This window comes from Crinia signifera, chromosome 6 (genome assembly GCF_055691185.1).
Source record: "Crinia signifera chromosome 6, ASM5569118v1, whole genome shotgun sequence".
Classification (NCBI taxonomy): domain Eukaryota; kingdom Metazoa; phylum Chordata; class Amphibia; order Anura; family Myobatrachidae; genus Crinia; species Crinia signifera.
This window is the reverse complement of record NC_139222.1, coordinates 231,567,238-231,586,678: the sequence shown is the minus strand read 5'-3', so window position 1 is coordinate 231,586,678 and position 19,441 is coordinate 231,567,238. Positions and strand designations below refer to the sequence as shown.

The following is a 19,441-nucleotide window of genomic DNA, read 5'->3' as shown; positions in this document are numbered from 1 at the left end:
ATACTCAAAACACATTAAAGGTTAAACGCACATTCAACATATAAAATACACACATGGTATTTATTACTAAAAATAAAACACTATAGGTTACAAATTATAGTTGTGCAATTTAAAAAAGCAAACACAAATGACATATGTTTGGTTGATTTAAAATGGTCAATGGCCACTAATTTATGAAATGTCTTTCAATAAAGACAATGAAGTGCGCCAATTTATCACAATAACTATAATGATTGAGGATGAAGTAAATGAAATAGTGGCTTCACTGCGTGTGTACAGTAGGGTTACACATCCGAACAGAAATATCTGAATAAGCGTACGCTCAAACCAGTAACCTTCACACACATTAATGTGCTTACGAATATGCAAGTGAGCGGTGTCCTTTTGCCCACTTTCCATTGTGTGCCGCTGCAAAGGCTTTCGTTTTGGTGCCATGTGGGCAGTTATGTGTTTGACTGCTTGCGAATGGTAGCTCTGTGTATGTGTGCGTGTGAATATGCACATGAACGAGTCAACCAGAATCAGGCCCTGGATGTATTGAGCTGAAATTTGTTATGGACAGATAGAACCATAGCTCGGAGATACAAGCCACATTTTAGGGCAAGGAAATTTAAAGTTATTGGGAACAATCTACGAGGTATTTTTGTCAATGCACAACTCAGGATAAAGGACAAATTCAGACTAGGGGTTTGTTTTGTTAAACAGATCTTGTTTCGTTGTAGTCCTATTGGGATAAGATTTTTCAAAAAGTTACAATATTTTTAAAAATGAGTAAAATATGCTTCATTTTAAAGATAGGGGCTTTCAATTCATTCATGCTTACCCATCCACTGTCATCAGTGCCAGTATCATCCCCCTACCATCAGTGCTGGGAGATTCAGACTCCCCACGATCATCAGCTCCAAGAGCTTCACTCCCAACTCCCATCATCAGTACCAGCAGCCCCCCCCCCCCCCCTATCATCAGCATCAGAAGCCCCCCCCCCCCATCAGCATCAGGAGCTCCCCCTCTGCAATAAACAAAGGGAGCCAATGTGCAATCAGTGCCAGGAGCTTCCCCCTGTCATCAGTGACATAAGCTCCACCGTGTCAACAGTGTCAGGAGCAACCCCCCCCCCTCCGTTGTCATCAGTGTGTCATCAAGTTCTTTTTTTATCCCCATGTTATCAGCACTGAGAGCTTTCCTATCATCATCAGCGCTTGCGCTAGGAGCTTCACACAACCCCCATATGTCATCAGTACCAGAAGATTCACACCTCCTGTTGTCTTTAGCTTAATGTACCCCTTATCCCTGCTCCCCCATTCACACTGCTCTCTCCTCCCAACAATCCATCCCATATCTACAGAACCCGTGCAGCTCTGTAATCTTCTCATTTGCATAGATTACAGCTGTGAAGTGCAAGGAACATGTCCAATAACGCATCAGCCACAATGATCGGACTTTCACTCCTTTTTGAATTTGGGTGGTAGAGATTCTGTCGTTTAGTTAATTTCAGATTATGTGTATGAATCCTTAATGGACATGTGAAAACGCAAGGTGTTTTTGTCTATGGAATCCTATCTACAGTATGATTGGCCAGATGCAAAAGGGAGATTTTGTATAATGGGCAAAATTAAATTCATATGTGTAATTAGCTTTACAATATATTTAAATGAGCCTTAATGGGTTGAAGGAAGTCTTCCACCCATCAAGCACACAAAACGATCCCCAGTATGACAGCACGTTGTGTGTAATATACTGCAGTTGGTTGTGGAATCGACCAACTGAACCTGCAGCACATCCAATGGGATCAGGGAGTACAAACTTCATGATGTGTGTGCTATATTGTTTCGATCCATGGCTATATATTTTATAGTGTGTACCCATTATATTGGATTGTATCAACTTGACAACAGATTGGAGTTAAACTTGAATATTATATCAATTGTACAAGCAAAGGAGGAGAAATTGTAGCCTGGCTGTCAGTGCATATGAAAAGCTGCCATATGCATATCATACTTCACTGTGACATATTCCATTATAAGTGTAGCACTGTTTATTTTGCTTTCGGAATATTAAGTGTCACTTTGACTTGACCAACACATCCTGCCCGTGTTTGCATCCTACTGATTGCAGATCTATCTTACTGATAATTTTGTGCTAGAAGTGCCAAATGTCAATTGGACAGCTCTCACAGCAAGAAATTAGCAGCAAATTGATACTTAGACAACTATGATTAGGGTGGATTTCTGCAGAGACCGTGCTCTTGGAATACGAATGCTTTACAAATGTTGGCAAAACATTCAACCAACTATATTATTGAATCCAAACATTCCCAGAGTTGTAAAAAAAAAATATATGATTTTTAATTTTTAAATGAAGGTTTCTTGATAATTATTATAATTGATCATATATAGCACTTGGTCAAGGTCATCTGAAATATTACAGTGGAGTATGTTTAATGAATAGCCGTGTCTCCATTTCATGTTGCACAAATTGTTTTTCACATTAACAGTATATATATGGTTTCACATGTGGTCTGCAGTTTGGTGAAGGTAGCAAACAAAAAGACAGTACAGTATATAGTAGAATAGTACAATGTGGTTAACAAATAAACTAACACTACGGGTGACATTCTATGGGTTGAGATAATTAGACTTTTGCGATTTTTTTCGCAAAAACGGCCGAAATCGCATTTTTTTTCCATTTTCGCATATTTAATGAGCTGCGAAAATGTGAAAAAAGTGCGATTTTGGCCAACAAGTTGGACACACTGGAAATGCGATGGCTGCTTTTCGCAGCACATCGCATCCAGATGTTTTCACATGAAAAAGTATACAAATCGCATATTTAATGGTATGCGATTTGTATAAAGTGTGTCTATTATTCGCCCAAAAATCAGACCAGGTTCTGATGGGCGAATTAGCCAGAACCCTGCACAGATCGCAATGATCTGTGCAGGGTTCTGGTGTAAAAAAAAATGTAAACAGTTAAAATAAAAAATAAAAACAGCGCGGGGTCCCCCGCCAGAGCATAACCAGCCCCGGGCTCATTGAGCCGGTGCTGGTGACATAAAATCACGGTCCCCGACAAATAGGGGTCCCCTTGATTTAATGAAACCAGCACCAGGCTCAAGGTCCGGCGCTGGTTCCCAAAATACGGGGGACAAAATGACTAGGGGTCCCCCGTATTTTAAGAACCAGCACCAGACCCAACCAGCCAGCAGGGTAATGCCACAGCCGGGGGACACTTATTATATAAGGTCCCGCGGCCAAAGCATTAACCCCCTGGCTGGTCAGCATGGTCAGGGGTCCTGGGGAAGTGGGGACCCCCCCAAAGAAGGGGTCCCCCCCCTCCAGGACTTACCAGCCCATGCTGAAAGTAAGGGGCTGTCCCCGATGCCCCTGGGCGGTGGGCATCGGGCTGATGTAAAGTGTAAAAAAAAGAATATAAACTATTGTTTTCTACTGTAGAACTATGAGTCCCAGCAAGCCTACCCCGCATGCTGGGACTTGGAGAACCACAAGTCCCAGCATGCGGGGCATTAAAGGGCCCGCTGGCACTTATAGTTCTACAGTACAAAAAATAGTTAAAAAAAACACACTGACACCCTGAAAAATAAAAGTTTAATACATCCATAACACACACATACTGATACTTACCTACCTTGAGCCCGTAGGTCGGTCCCTGGATCCTGGGTCCGGGGTTCTGTGGCTCCTGGGCTGAAGAATCCGGGGTCCAGGATCCGAAGTAGTCCACAGGGGTACCTGAGGAAGGAAATCCTACTCACCTGGTCCCCGGCGACGACATCGGCATCCTCTCCGGCATACGCGCTGCTCCCGGCTGGTACCCGCTCTCGGACTGGAGAGACGCAGAGATTTTCATCTTCCGCGCCTTTCCTCCGGATGATTCTATTGGCCGCCTAGCGGCCAATCAGGAGCCGACTTTCTCGGCTCCTGATTGGCCGCTAGGCGGCCAATGGAATCATTCTGAGAAGAGGCGCGGAAGATGAAACATCTCTGCGCCTCTTCAGTCCGAGTGCGGGTACCAGCCGGGAGCAGCACGTCTGCCGAAGAGGATGCCGATGTCGTCGCCGGGGACCAGGTGAGTAGGATTTCCTTCCTCAGGTACCCCTTTTGGACTTCTTCGGATCCTGGACCCCGGAGACATCAGCCCTGGAGCCCAGGACCCCGGACCAGCCCCGGAACCAGGACCAAGGCCCCGGAACCGGATTCTTCTGTCCAGGAGCCCCGGACCCAGGATCCAGGGACCGACCTACGGGCTCAAGGTAGGTAAGTATCAGTGTGTGTGTTATGTGTGTATTAAACTTTTATTTTTCAGGGTGTCAGTGTGTTTTATTTAACTATTTTTTGTACTGTAGAACTACAAGTGCCAGCGGGCCCTTTAATGCCCCGCATGCTGGGACTTGTTGTTCTCCAAGTCCCAGCATGCGGGGTAGGCTTCATTGAGGTGTCCCCACTTCCCCAGGACCCCTGCCCATGCTGACCAGCCAGGGGGATAATGCTTTGGCCGCGGGACCTTATATAATAAGTGTCCCCCGGCTGTGGCATTACCCTGCTGGCTGGTTGGGTCTGGTGCTGGTTCTTAAAATACGGGGGACCCCTAGTCATTTTGTCCCCCATATTTTGGGAACCAGCGCCGGACCTTGAGCCTGGTGCTGGTTTCATTAAATCAAGGGGACCCCTATTTGTCGGGGACCCTGATTTTATGTCACCTGCACCGGCTCAATGAGCCCGGGGCTGGTTATGCTCTGGCGGGGGACCCCGCGCTGTTTTTTTTTTTTTTTTAATTTGCGCTTTCCTGCAAACGTGCGATTTTCAGACATGAAAATCGCACATTTTCAGGACTAAAGACATCGCACCAACTCGCACCTATTCGCACTATTTGGGCCGTTTTTCGCATCTCATTAAATATGCGAAAAACGGGACAATCTTGCGATTTTAAAAAGGGCGAAGTGGTGCGATAAAAAAAATGCGCATTTATGACAATCCATAGAATGTCACCCTACGGCTCTAAACACTGCTTCTGAAAACATGAATGGGTAATGAGGTGCAAGCAATGTATTCTGACCATTAGAATGGGTGCAACTAACAGGCTAAGAGCCATTGAAAGTGGTTGATGACCATGAAGAAATGGAGTCAACTGGCAGAGAGCCAAGGGAGGAGCTGCACACTGTATTGTAGCTCAGTGGTTCCCATACAGATGTAAGAAGAGTTGGGAAGGGAGAAAAGTGGTATCAGTGCATGTTATGTGTGCTTCTTCCCCACATATAAATGTGCCGGCATTCGTTAAATGACAGGGACACTATGTTCACATGTCCATATCAGCCCTGCTATTTAAAAGAGAGCATGCCAATGTGCAGGGCAAATGTATGAATGCTCAACAGTGTCAACAATTCCACTCCTGCAACTATCAGATTCGATTAGAGTGCCAGCACATGTGCAGTCCTGATGAGGGCACGGATACGGAGAGCCTCAGAGGGAGGACATAACAGCTCTCCTTATAGGCTCTAGGTAGCATAATAAATTTGGGGGATACAGGTGCCCTCTTCTCCACAATATTACAGTGAAGCAGAACCAAATATTTAAAGAACAATTTTTAAAAAAAATACATCTGCACCACAGTCCTTAAGGACTCCTAACAGTTCATGTTTTCCAGAATAAAGGGATCCAACAGCAACAAACAAGGCTAGACTGATATGCAGGGCACCAGACAAGGTCATATAGGATCACAGGATACAGACTAGGCAGGGCAGATTTTGTGAGTACAGGCAGGACAGATCAAGTATACTGGATTCAGACTAGGCAGGGCAGGTTTCTACTCCCAAGGAGGGCCACTGCCTTGATCTTGTATTTACCAGGCTATGCTCCGTTTCTGAATTCACTAACACTATTGGCCTCTCTCTGATCACAACAAGGTGGAGTACAGGAGATTGCTTTGCCAGGGCATACGATGCTGATAAGATGGCTCTGGCTTAAAGGGCACCAACAACCAAGGAAAGCCAATGAATTCATTGTGCAAGCTAAAGGGTCATCTTAATATAATTACTAATATTTTGTGGGTATATTTTATGTTTTGCTTTAAAATGTTCTTGCTTCTGATAATTTAATTTTTTTTTAATTACTTTTCAAATGCATATTTTTACCTATAGTACATCACTATTAAACATGTTTATGAGCAGTACATAAATGTAAAAATATGCTAAATATTGGTCGAGCTATCTTCTTTTGCCGAGATTGACATGTTCTAAAGCATTATGTTTCTGTATTTCTCCTAGGGCACTCCTGCAAGTCACGTCAGGTACAAAGTAGACGTGGTCCGATTTCCATACAGTGCTAGCATATTTGATGTGGAAGAGAATACTGGTCGTGTCGTAACCAGGGTGAATCTCAATGAAGACCCCAGCACAGTCTTCTCAGTAAGAATACCCAACTTTTCAAATAATATACATTTTACTGGTTCTAAAGCTCTTTTAAGCCTTGAAGTATGGCTTACTAAAGACATTGGGGGAATTTACTAAGATGTGTATTCCTCTACTTCACATGTGATGTTGCTCTGGGCAACCAATCAGATCCTGTCTACTATCTTGTAGAGGGTGCTAAATAAATAAGAAGTAGATTCTGATTGGTTGCCCATAGCAACATCACATGTGAAGTAGCATACACAATTTAGTAAAACATATGTGCTGACTGATCCTGCGGTTAAAGTCCTGACTTTGTGAGACAGTGATCTATATTGGTTCTGTGACACATTTTAGTTGGCAGACTGTATTTCTCTCTCCTACCTGTTCTTTTAGGTTTTACTACCTGTTGCTACTCTTGTCTGGATCCCTTCAATCACCTTAATCGGGTTCTTAAATAGGGGAGTGTGAGCAATGCCATTGCACAAGTTGCAGGGCTGCTGCAGCATTATCCTAAGTCAATGGTTCCCAACCTGGTGTACTTGTAGCCCTGGGGGTTCTCTGCAGACCAGATGGAGAAGAACCATTTTGTGTCACTTCCGGTTCTGGTGCTGCAGCATCATCAGTGTCTCTTTGTGCTTTTGCCTGACCAGCAATCCACTGAGAGCTACCCATGCTGCCCTCAGACATCAGGCATCATCTTCGCCATTCTGACATAGGTGGAGGAAGCAGCAGCATTAATCCTACAGGCATTATCAGAAAACCCCAGAAATAGTACACAGCCAGCGGGCAGACACAGAGGGAACCATTTCCTGACTGCATACTACTCCTCTGCTACTCCTTAATATAAGGACACGCATACTGCTCACTTCCACTCCACTGTGGATATTTCAAATTGAGAGGTGGGGATACTCATAAATGAAAAGCTTAATCAATAGTTATGAGAGAGAAAAATGATTGGAAACCACTGCCCTAAGTCATTGTGAGATCTTGTCATACCATTATTTAAACATTTGTCTAAAAGCTATTCATAAAATTAAATAAAGACCTGAAACATACTGTAACTGTGACAGAAAAAAGATCATTACTGTGTTGTCTAATTACAAAACAAATGTATTGGAGCAAAGAAAATATGTTAAGTTATCACTACACTGTTATAAAACAGTGCACATTTTAATAATATCAAAATGCATGGTGAGCAATGTCCCTACCAATTATGGTATTTATACTGTATCTCCTTTTATACACACCAAATTGTGTCCAACTTAGAAGAGTGGTGCTGATGGTCCTCCAGGAAGGTGGTATCTGCAAAATCCTAAGTGCATCAATCTTTTGCACCAAGATATCCACTGATCAGTCATTCTTTCCTGCGAATAGGAACTAAGAATCCAACAGCAAAATAAATCCAATAATATCAACCCAAGCAATGCTGAGTGACTGGAAATGTCCAAGAACACAGATAAAAGATGAAGCTTGAGACCAGACAAATCCAGATAACATAGACTCTCACTGTTCCCCAAACCCTGCCACACAGAATGCATTGGCTCCATGGCCTGTTATTCCACTCAAACCCACTAATCAGAAACAAGGCATATAAAAAACTGACATGCAGGCAACATTTTATCCAGCCTTCAGACAAATACAGTCTTCAATAATTCTGGTTCTGTGAACTTGTACAAAAAAAAAAAGGATAGTCAAATTAAAATATGGAAACCCTACCAATAGGTGAACACACTAAACTTCCCTTCCCTCAGAGAAGAGCTAGATATAATTGGGCTGTATAGAGGACCTTATCAGGTCCATTCGCAAGTGCATATATGCCCACACGGGGGCAATTTTTTTTTTATGCGCCGGGTGCACGCACCCAACCTTGCAGCTGCTGGGCGGGAGGTGTTGGGTGTACCCTTAGCATATGGGAACGCCCAGCATTTCATGGGCGTTCCCATGAGAACACTGGGCGTTCTCATTATAATGAGGCCATGATGGACATGCGGGGGGGCAGGAAGCTGACATCACCAGATGTCAGCTGCCGCCCACTCCCCCCCCCCCCCACCCCAAGCCATTTGCAAGGTGGGGTTTGGTTGACTCGCAAGGATGCGAATTTGCATCCGAGCCTGTGTGTGAAGAGTGAGTCAGAATGAAACGATCATGAATACAACATATGACTATATATCCAGGACATACAAAATTAAACATTTAATTTTGAAACAGGTCATATAAAATAGAAGCGTTTACATGAAAATGTAATGAGCACCCTAACTCTATATCTGTAAGGAGAACATGTTCCCAATGTGAAAGTAATGATATGTGTATAAGTCCAAACACGATGTGGAAGTCACTATTCCAATTTGAGATAAAAATCGATATGTTGTATCTATCAGCACAGAAATTCCAGACAAGGGAAGTTCGTAATAGGGGAGAGCAGAGCTAGCATTGCTCTCAGTAATCAGCAGAGCTTCTACTGTAATTATTGGTCAGCAAATCCTTTATTTACATGGTCCTGTTCATCAAGAGTGTACTATAAATGGCATATGTATAGTATAGCCACTAGATGACAGTGTATACAGTAGGTTCCTATATTACAGTTGCATTGTTAGGCGAATCGCAACTGTAACATAAACACTTCTGTGTAAGGTTAAACAGATACAGTGTCTTCATTCCATTTTAATATAGCTGGTTATATTATACAGTATGGCCTATATTGTGACATACTGTATAATGTGTTTTCAGAAAAAGCTGCTTTAGTTGTGCATGTAATGCGTCATTTTGTATACAGTATGTTTTATTTTGCTTTTCTTTTTTATTATGAGAGAGCTCTTCTATGGTATTCTACATTTGATGTAGTGATATTTGATCCCCTTAAATACTCTAGTTCTTCTGTGGGATATTTAAATATCTTTATGCGAATAGATAACTTTTTACTCAGCACTTACTAGTTTTTTTACATCTACATTCTTCCCTAATGTTGCATGGTAGCACCCACTTATAATAATTAGCATTCCTTCCTGAAAACCATCCAGACAGTATATTAATTGCAATCAATTCTCATACACCATATCTAATAAACCCCAACACCAAATAGCCCCATATGAAATGATAAATTCACTATTATTATATAGATCTCCTACTCACTACACCCCATCTCAGTGCCTAATTAACCAATAGGCTGATTAGAATGCAGCCTAGTGAGCCAGGTATGGGGGGGAGGGGGGGGGGGGTAATTCAATGCTTGTTAGCTATAACCTGTCTTGATGTGCTGTAGGGATAAAGTTACTTAAGGTGACTGCCAAATGGATGTTCCAATGTAACATACTGATAGAATCACTATAGTATATACATTGTGTTACAGTGCCGGTATACAATATATCAGCAATATACAGTATTAGGGGAAGAGATTGAAAATAACTAAAGGCAAAACCATATTTATGTGATTTTTAAAATATTAAAAAAGCATTAAAATTTGTCTCAAAGAAAAAATGGTACTTGTGTATTATAGCGGCGCCCATCGCATCGCATACCATAAAGCATGCGATGGTATGCGATGCGACGCGATATCACGCGATATTGTACGTCATACAATTTTAAAATTGTATGACATTGTGTATGGCATACAATGCCATACAATGTGATGCGATTAAAAATTGTATAAGCACCGTAATGGGTGCTTACAATGTGAAATGGACCCCCACGCCACCCCCCCACTATAAACGTGAACCCAAAGCGTGGCGAGCGCAGCGGGCCCGCAAGGGGAGGCGGTACGCGTCCTCCGACCTTTTCATACCCCCACTATCCACGTCGGCGTGGAGTTGAGAATAGAAAGAGAGGCGAGCGCAGCGAGCCACCGAGCCCGAAGCGTGGCGAGCGGACGCGGATACCTTCACAGGTATCGGCGTCCCCTCGCGGGCTTCGCAGGTATCCGCTTCCCCACGCGGGGCTCGCTGCGCTCGCCACGCTTCGGGCTCGGTGGCTTGCTGCGCTCGCCACACTTTCTATTCTCAACTCCACGCCGATGTGGATAGTGGGGGTATGAAAAGGTCTGACAGGGGCAAACGCAGGATTTTCAGAAGGGGGTTTCCAGAGGGGCGGAGCAAAGCAAGGAGATGGACACTTAGGTGACCCAGTATATGCCGGGTCAGTTAAAGTATTATAGATAGACCAAATGTATATAAATAATAATAAAATATATATATATATATATATATATATATATATATATATACACATACAGGGGCATCAACAGCAGTGTAGGCCCCTGGGCATAACAATGTATTGGAGTGCGGGCAGCTTTGCTGTCCCGCGGGTGTTAGGGGGTATTATATCAACTGCTCTGCATGTAGGACCTGGATCAGTAATTTCCATTAATTACCCCTTTACTGTACAGATGATGGGAGATGAGGTGGGAGAAGGGGGCATTGGGCTGAATGAAGGGGCCCTGATACATAACTCCCAGGGTGGTAGAGGATGTTTAATACGCAGAGCAGGGGTGTATAGTGGAGTGGGCTTATTATTCATAGTTTTCTGGTGGGAGGACAACTTGCTTGACTGCATATATCTCCAGTTTCCGGAAATAGATATATTAGATTTTAATGGAATTAAAAACTAGAGAATCCCACCTACCAAATGGTATTGGGGACTAGGGAATCAGAGTTCAGGAGGCAGAGCAATCTGCAAATGAGAATATAAAACTACATACCAGATGTGTGAAGCTGGAGCAGTAGCCAGCTGCTCGAAGGCTGATATCTCTGATTTTGGGAAAAGTAGAGACCAGATGCTAGTGTCATCCAAAGGGGGAGAGTCCCAGCTTTTGGAATATACCCTCAGAAAAACTCTACGTCAGACAGAACCTGAAATATCTGACTGGGAAGAGCAATTAACAGGCTTGGATGGGGACCACTGCTTTGAAGTCAGATATCTCCGGTTCCTAAGGACCGATTTTTAAAATTCTTGTACCCATGGAAAGAGGGGACCCTCAGCTTTCAGCCTAGGGCCCTTAGACTCCTGGGGGGATTTCTGGGTACTCAGAAACCCCCCCTGCGTGCGCTACTGTCTGAGGACGCGTACCCCTGCCCCTTGCGGGCTCGCTGCGCTCGCCACGCTTCTGGTTCACGTTTATAGTGGGGGGGGTGGCGTGGGGGTGCATTTCACATTGTAAACTTAAGCATTTGGGTGCTTAAAAGCACCCTTTAGGGTGCTTATACAATGTTTCATCGCATAGGTGGCAAAAATCGCGTCGCATCGCATGCCATCGGGTGCATGGCATGCGATGCGATAAAAACATTGCTCGATGTACATTGGGGGCGCCGCTATAATACACAAGTACCGAAAAAATTAATAAAAATTCAGATGTGCTCTTGCACAATGTAGCACTGCATACAGTATGCACTTATATATGCAATATGTTTAATAAATAAATGTTCTGAATCCTATAGAAAATAAGAGACAGTTCCATTTGTCTGCTTGGGTGACATCTCATCTCTTTGCTCTGGTAAAGTTCACAACCTGTTGTTCTGCAATGCATTAAGTTGCTTTGATGGGAAAATAAGTATGTTGTCACATTTGTTTCTGATGGGTAAATTCACCTTTATATATACATTAAAAAAAAAAAAACATTGTTCTGCTTCATTTAAAAGCACTTATAACCATTCCATCATTTCTGATTCATAGAGAAAAATTGGTCATAATTCAGGTTTGTGTATAAATATCAACTATGGTCAAAGTAATATTGTCACAATATTTTTTTTGACATCCATTAATTAGCCTATTGCTTTATTATTTACAAAGTATAAAACAGGTTTTTTTTAAATATCTCATTTACTAGCCAAGTTATTGGAAACATAATGCCTATCTTTTTACATTTGACATGCTAAAACTCAATTGTTTATACATTTCTTAAAGGAAGTCAATAACGAGGATGTTTCCATACTTTGATATAACATTACTGATATTGAATTTTTTTATGTCTGTTCCGTGACATACAGATGGGGCCGGGCTCTTCTTTGCTGGCGAATCGCCAGAACGTCACCGCTGGCGATCTGCCAGCAGCCCGGCTCGCTATCTGACTGAGACGCGCGTGCGTCTCACGCGCACGCGCATCTCAGTTTCCATCGGCGGGGCGACGGGAACCCTGTCCGTCTCCGCTTCGGGGAGACGGACAGGGTTAGGGGGGGTGCGGGGAGGCGGCGGGTACCCCGGGTGACCGCCGACAAGCTGGCGGTGACCCGGGGGAAGCGATGGAAGCGCCGTCGGTAGGGGACGCGCGCGCATCTCGTGCGCGTGCGTCCCCTTCTCGCTGTACAAATGCCGGCTGGCGGGGGATGGTGGCTGGCGTCGCCATCGCCATCCCCTGCAAGGATGAGACCTGCCCCATCTGTAGACTCTGTACCTACTGTACACTTATTGCAGTAGCAAAGATGTTAGCTGGAACCTCAGAAAAAACGCCAAAAATGCACATGTATTTTAAGCAAACAGTACAGTAGTTTGACCTTGCAGTGATCAAGCAGAACCTTAGTATAGAGATGTTGTATTACTCCTCTGTCCTCTTAAGGATATATGGAGACAAAGGAAAGTGCTGCAAACTAGATTAGCACTGGGGAAATCTCTATTTTATCCAGTGTTAACCTTTTGCTAAATTTACTTTGTCCAGTGAAAATATTGAGAAAATAGCTTTCTCCTTTTAATAAATAGATGCCATAACCATTAATTTGTATTATTATTTGCAAAGTAAAGCATAAAGACTGCAATGACTATGCTGCCAAATAGATTTATACATAAAGGTAACATGGACGGAAGAAGAAGAGGTGGAACAATGTGGGTTTATTCATTAATGATTATGGCATCTAAACAAATTGAAATACAGGTTGAGTATCCCTTATCTAAAATGCTCGGGACCAGAAGAATTTTGGATAATGGATTATTCCTTATTTCAGAATATTTTTATATTTCAATGATGTATCTTGAGGTATCTTGCATATATGTTGTACAAACACATCAAACACTTGACATACACACAAATGTATTTTATTTGTGCATAAAACAAGGTTTCATAACTTGGAACAAAGTTTGTGTACTATCTCAGGTACTGAATATGAATGCCCAGCAATCATTTCCTTGCATATATTTATTACCAGTTACATTTCATGTCCTCAGTATAGGACACATGTCCCCAGTAGTGCTGTTACACATGTCCCCAGTAGTGCTGTAACACATGTCCCCAGTAGTGCTGTTACACATGTCCCCAGTAATGCTTTTACACATGTCCCCAGTAGTGCTTTTAACAAAAACATAATTTTTTTCACTTTCTGGAATAATTTGGATAACAGATATTTAGATAAGGGAAACTCAACCTGTATAATGAAAAATTGTCATCAACTTACCATACTGGGCTCTGTTTGGGTCTCCCCCTTTCTCTGACAAAAAAGCTAAAGACTGGGGTTATCATTGCTTCATAAATAGTACATACTGTAAAACACAGGGCTCTATGTTTTGCAGACATTTTTTGTTGAATTATTGATGATTCAAGTCCCATATAGTATATACTGCAAGTAACACTGAATACTGTTTGTTGGTCTTCAAGTCCACTTCTCCCTACAAGTGGCAGTAGATATTATATGCCATATAACTTCGTGCTGATGTCAGGCTACTGTTTCTGTCGCGCCAAAGCATTTCTTGAAGTAAGAAATGCTTTGGTGTGGCAGAAACATCCATATTTACTATTGAGATTATTGCATAAAGTATCTGATATCTCCCCATTATAATAGTAGGATATTAAACTCCTACCATATAGTAGGACATAATATGTAGATAAATGTATAATATATTTTAGCCTAAGGTTCCTCTTCTAGCTAACATGCAATCACAACTCTCACAGTCTGCACACTGAGCCATACTTGATCCTCTTGCTTCAGTTACAGTAATGAGCATACAGACTCTTTGATCCCAGTGGCCGGTGATACCGTTTGTTTATCAACGGCCGGTGGGTTGCCAGCATCAAACAGGAGGTAGGGCGGCACGCGGGGGGACAGAGAGATGAGGCATAGAGCAGCATGTAACTGCCTTAGATCAGGCACGTCTATTTCTGCTTTCGATATCGATGCCACATGGCCACGCATTGGGATCGAATCTGCATCAAAGGCATTTAACAGTGTGTGAATCAAAGGTCTGTCATGAGGAGGGCCAACCCTACCCCGTAGCCTTTATTTTTATCTTGTATAGCACTGCATATATCCTATTATTTTTATTTAAACTCATGGAAATAATGATATTTCCCTAATATCTGATTCCCACTTCAATTCATACAGTTCAGTATATAATGTAACAGTTTCTGTCATATTAACGTACAAATTGAATTTTTATGTTTAGCCACTTTTGCTAATGTTGATTGAAAAATGACATTTAGGAGCTGGTTGGTTGGTTCTTTATCCCTGGCCTCTTTTATCAATCTCCAAGGCTTAGTACATAGACCTGATAGTCCCAACAAATCAGTTCCTAGTTGTCACTTTTCAAACACAGCCTGAAATATGACATTTAGAAGCTGATTGGCTGGCACCATACTAATTGTAGTTCTAAAAAAAATGCAAGTCAGCAGCCCTGCTGTTTTCTATATATTTCCAGTAGTTTTCTTCTTTTTCATAGTGTTAATATTAAACTGCATCATAATGACAGAGATTATGTGGACCCATCAGAAATACTCTAATTATAACATCTGAAACTAAAGCACTTCTGCTGATAATCTTTAAAGATTTCTCGCTACTTTGTTGGATAGTGTATATAAAAAAAATACACTACACAATTAAATAATTGACAGACTACATTACTAGACATATCTGATTGAGATTGATGGCGAACCATTGTTAATGCTTTTTATTGAGTAACAAAGATGTGTTTTCTAAAAGGCACTTATTTACAGGAGGTTAAATAAAAGGTGAACACTGATTGGATTTGTGTTCTAGCAGACATGTAGTAGTTGAGAAGGTCCTCAATTAATCTGTTGTATTTTAATCTGTTTTCGATGCCCATATTATTTATATATTTGTAGTTAACACTTACAATTAACTTATGCTGGACAAAACCTCATAAATTACATAATGTAAAAAAAAAAAATCATTATTGTTACCAATTAGTTTGTGCTGTGTAAATTGTGTTTCAATAAAATAGGTGCAGTATTGTTATTCAATGTTTTTCCATTGTGCAATTCCAACTTTGCGGAAGTCGAAAAATATAAACTACTTTTGACCCACCTGCTTCTCACTGGAGCCATTTTAAATTTATGGCATAGGCTTTTTTAATCCAAGAGCTTTTGGATCACTTATACCCCTTTCACACAGAAAACCAAATTATACCCCGTTCTCACTGCCGCAAAAACCCAGGTATTTGCCAGGGCAAGCAGTAATTTCCCATGTCCTGTCTCAGTGTGAAAGGGTCTTTGTGAAATCCCCGGGTGTTATGCCCTGGGAATTAGACACTGTTTGTTTGCAGGGTTTTTCCTGGGTAACACATTGCAGTGTGAACAGCACAGACCCAGGTTTTTCTCACAAAATGCAAAAAAGCAAGTTCATTGGGGGATGTAATCATGTGATATGTGACAGACAGCCAATAAAAGCTGGTTTTTAAACAGCCAATCACAGCAATTTGTACAAATTTCCCAACACCCAATCAAATTCCACACACTTGTTGGAAGGCAGACAATGGAAAGCAGTGTGAAAGGGGCAGACACGGGACATTCCCAGGTCTGAGGTGCAGTATGAAGGGGGTCTGTTGAGTTGAGAAGATCTGTGCCCCACCAAAAATCCAGCAAGAAAAACCCGGGATTTTGCAGGGGTGGCAATGAGAAGCATAGAGTACAAAGAAGAAAAAGAGTGTCCTTTTGTGGGTGCACCACAGAGAGAGAAATCATACAGTAAAAATTAACTTTTATTAATATACCTTAAAAGGCTGCGAAAATTAGTTAAAAAACATTTATAACGTACAAGGGTAGGAAAACACACTTTATTAAAACAAAGGTGGCAGGCAGGTGTGGCTGTACACTTATAATGGGTAATGTGTAGTGATTCACAATGTGTGGATGCCTTTGTTCAGGCCGTGGGTCTAGAATTCCCACGGTGAACAGAAGTAAGAAATTGCCAAGGGAGCCGGGTCAGCTGACCTCTGATGACTCCACTCTTATAGCATGAATGAATAGTTACACATGTGTGCCGTCTCTGACTGTAATTATACTGATACTGGCTCTATAGTATATCACAGAGTCCAACTAGCTGTACGTGACCAGGATCCGCTACTGGGGTGTCCTGTCTGTCATAATAAGCAGAGAGAGCTCTAACCCCGAGTGCCAGATATGGATCGCCTATGGCAAACGGAAGTGGGGGTATAGAGGAGGGGTGTGCCCCTATCACTCCGGGGGAGACATATATACCCCTTATAGCCCACTCTCGTGCCTTATAGGACCTTGGTGCTTGAAATGAATCACCTGGCACATATATCAACCACCTCTTCCCTAGGGTCTCCAGTGGGGTGTCGCATCTGTACAAATGACAGAGAGACCTCAACCCCAGAGGACCCTATAGTATGAGGGGAGGGTGGGTAGGCTATAGGTACAGCTTGGGGAGGTATGCTGTGTCCCTGTCCAGAGACCAGGAAACAACAAAATCACCTCTGATACCTCTCAAAATTGGAGAGAAGTCAGAGAAAAGTGAGAACTCCCAAAGTGGGGTGTATCTCACTACGGCACAGGTGTGAATTGTGGCCCTTATAAGGGCTTACAAGGCAACACACTGTGGTACACAAATCAAAATGCAATTTACAATGAAAATAACAAAAGTGACAGCACACAACTGCCTGCGCACCGCTAGCCGGCACGCGCTTCGCAGTGTAGCTTCTTCAGGGCCCTGAAGAAGCTACACTGCGAAGCGCGTGCCGGCTAGCGGTGCGCAGGCAGTTGTGTGCTGTCACTTTTGTTATTTTCATTGTAAATTGCATTTTGATTTGTGTACCACAGTGTGTTGCCTTGTAAGCCCTTATAAGGGCCACAATTCACACCTGTGCCGTAGTGAGATACACCCCACTTTGGGAGTTCTCACTTTTCTCTGACTTCTCTCCAATTTTGAGAGGTATCAGAGGTGATTTTGTTGTTTCCTGGTCTCTGGACAGGGACACAGCATACCTCCCCAAGCTGTACCTATAGCCTACCCACCCTCCCCTCATACTATAGGGTCCTCTGGGGTTGAGGTCTCTCTGTCATTTGTACAGATGCGACACCCCACTGGAGACCCTAGGGAAGAGGTGGTTGATATATGTGCCAGGTGATTCATTTCAAGCACCAAGGTCCTATAAGGCACGAGAGTGGGCTATAAGGGGTATATATGTCTCCCCCGGAGTGATAGGGGCACACCCCTCCTCTATACCCCCACTTCCGTTTGCCATAGGCGATCCATATCTGGCACTCGGGGTTAGAGCTCTCTCTGCTTATTATGACAGACAGGACACCCCAGTAGCGGATCCTGGTCACGTACAGCTAGTTGGACTCTGTGATATACTATAGAGCCAGTATCAGTATAATTACAGTCAGAGACGGCACACATGTGTAACTATTCATTCATGCTATAAGAGTGGAGTCATCAGAGGTCAGCTGACCCGGCTCCCTTGGCAATTTCTTACTTCTGTTCACCGTGGGAATTCTAGACCCACGGCCTGAACAAAGGCATCCACACATTGTGAATCACTACACATTACCCATTATAAGTGTACAGCCACACCTGCCTGCCACCTTTGTTTTAATAAAGTGTGTTTTCCTACCCTTGTACGTTATAAATGTTTTTTAACTAATTTTCGCAGCCTTTTAAGGTATATTAATAAAAGTTAATTTTTACTGTATGATTTCTCTCTCTGTGGTGCACCCACAAAAGGACACTCTTTTTCTTCTTTGTACTCTATGCTTCCTACCCAGTGTCCAGAGGTAGCACACCCCTGCTTGTATAGGTTTAACCTGACATATATTACTTTAGGGGTCCGAACGTATTTAGTCTTGTGCGACTGACCAAAACCCCATACTTCTCTCCAGTGGCAATGAGAATGCAGCATTAATGGGTGGCCATGTGTAGCAGCTGCATTCTGCATACTGCATTTACATCTGTTTAACAGTATAATCTAAGCATGTACAGAATCACAAAAATACTTCTCATTTATATAGCACAATGAGATTTATATTTTCTTGATATCCTTTTCAGGTCCTCCAACAACCATAATCGTTGTTCTAACACAGTTTACCATTTTACAGTGATATTGATTATGTTTTCTGTGTTTTTCCCTGTAGCTGATTGTGATTGGTTATGATGATGGGGATCCTGTGAAATCTAACAGCACAATGGTTATAATAACAGTTCTGCAGCCATCTGTAATCCCACGGTTCACTCAAGAGGAATACAGGTAACATTATTTTATTTTTCGGGTCTTCATCTAAACACAAAAATTAAATCCCAGAACCAAAGAATTTGTAGAAAAGAAAAATGCTTAATAAAATACTTTTTATTTGTCTGGTACGTACAGTATTTATTACAATTGGACGGATGACGGGCAGTGTCTCAAGTGCTCGGTAAGCTGCAATGTTCGCCGCTTACCTGGCCAAACTGAATTGGGCCCAATGTTATTGTCTAGCCTTATCTCACCAATGGCAAGATGTATCTATTTCACTACAATGCTTAAGTGGAGACAAGGAAAGTACCTAGCAATCAGCTCCTAACTATTTTCCATGCAGTCTGTAACTTGGCAGTTAGGAGCTGATTGGCTAGTACTTTATTCTCTCCACTTTATCTCCCCCAACCAAGGCTTGATGAATCTCGTCACAAAAGTAAGTTCAGGAAGTGTAACAGAATTTTGAATAGAAAAGCATTTTTTTCACTACTGTATGTCAGTCCTTGTCATGGCAATGTCCTCATTCTGAGTTAGATGTGACATTGAATTCTGAAAAAGAGAATGCAGGGTCAGAACGGTGTGTGAATATATTTGAAAAGATTGCAGAACATGTACACCCATGTATACCAGCACTTAAAC

At 42.4% G+C, this 19,441-nt stretch overlaps 1 protein-coding gene across 5 annotated transcripts in view; it reads left to right on the top strand.

Moving 5' to 3' along the window:
• Positions 1-19,441, top strand: part of PCDH15 (protocadherin related 15) — a 1,154,330-nt gene that overhangs the window by 937,593 nt on the left and 197,296 nt on the right. For all 5 annotated transcript variants that reach the window (XM_083149096.1, XM_083149095.1, XM_083149094.1 and 2 more), the window contains 2 exons: positions 6,278-6,418; positions 18,705-18,817. In XM_083149096.1, coding sequence (XP_083005222.1) covers positions 6,278-6,418; positions 18,705-18,817 — 254 coding nt within the window. The remainder of the gene's footprint in view (positions 1-6,277; positions 6,419-18,704; positions 18,818-19,441) is intronic.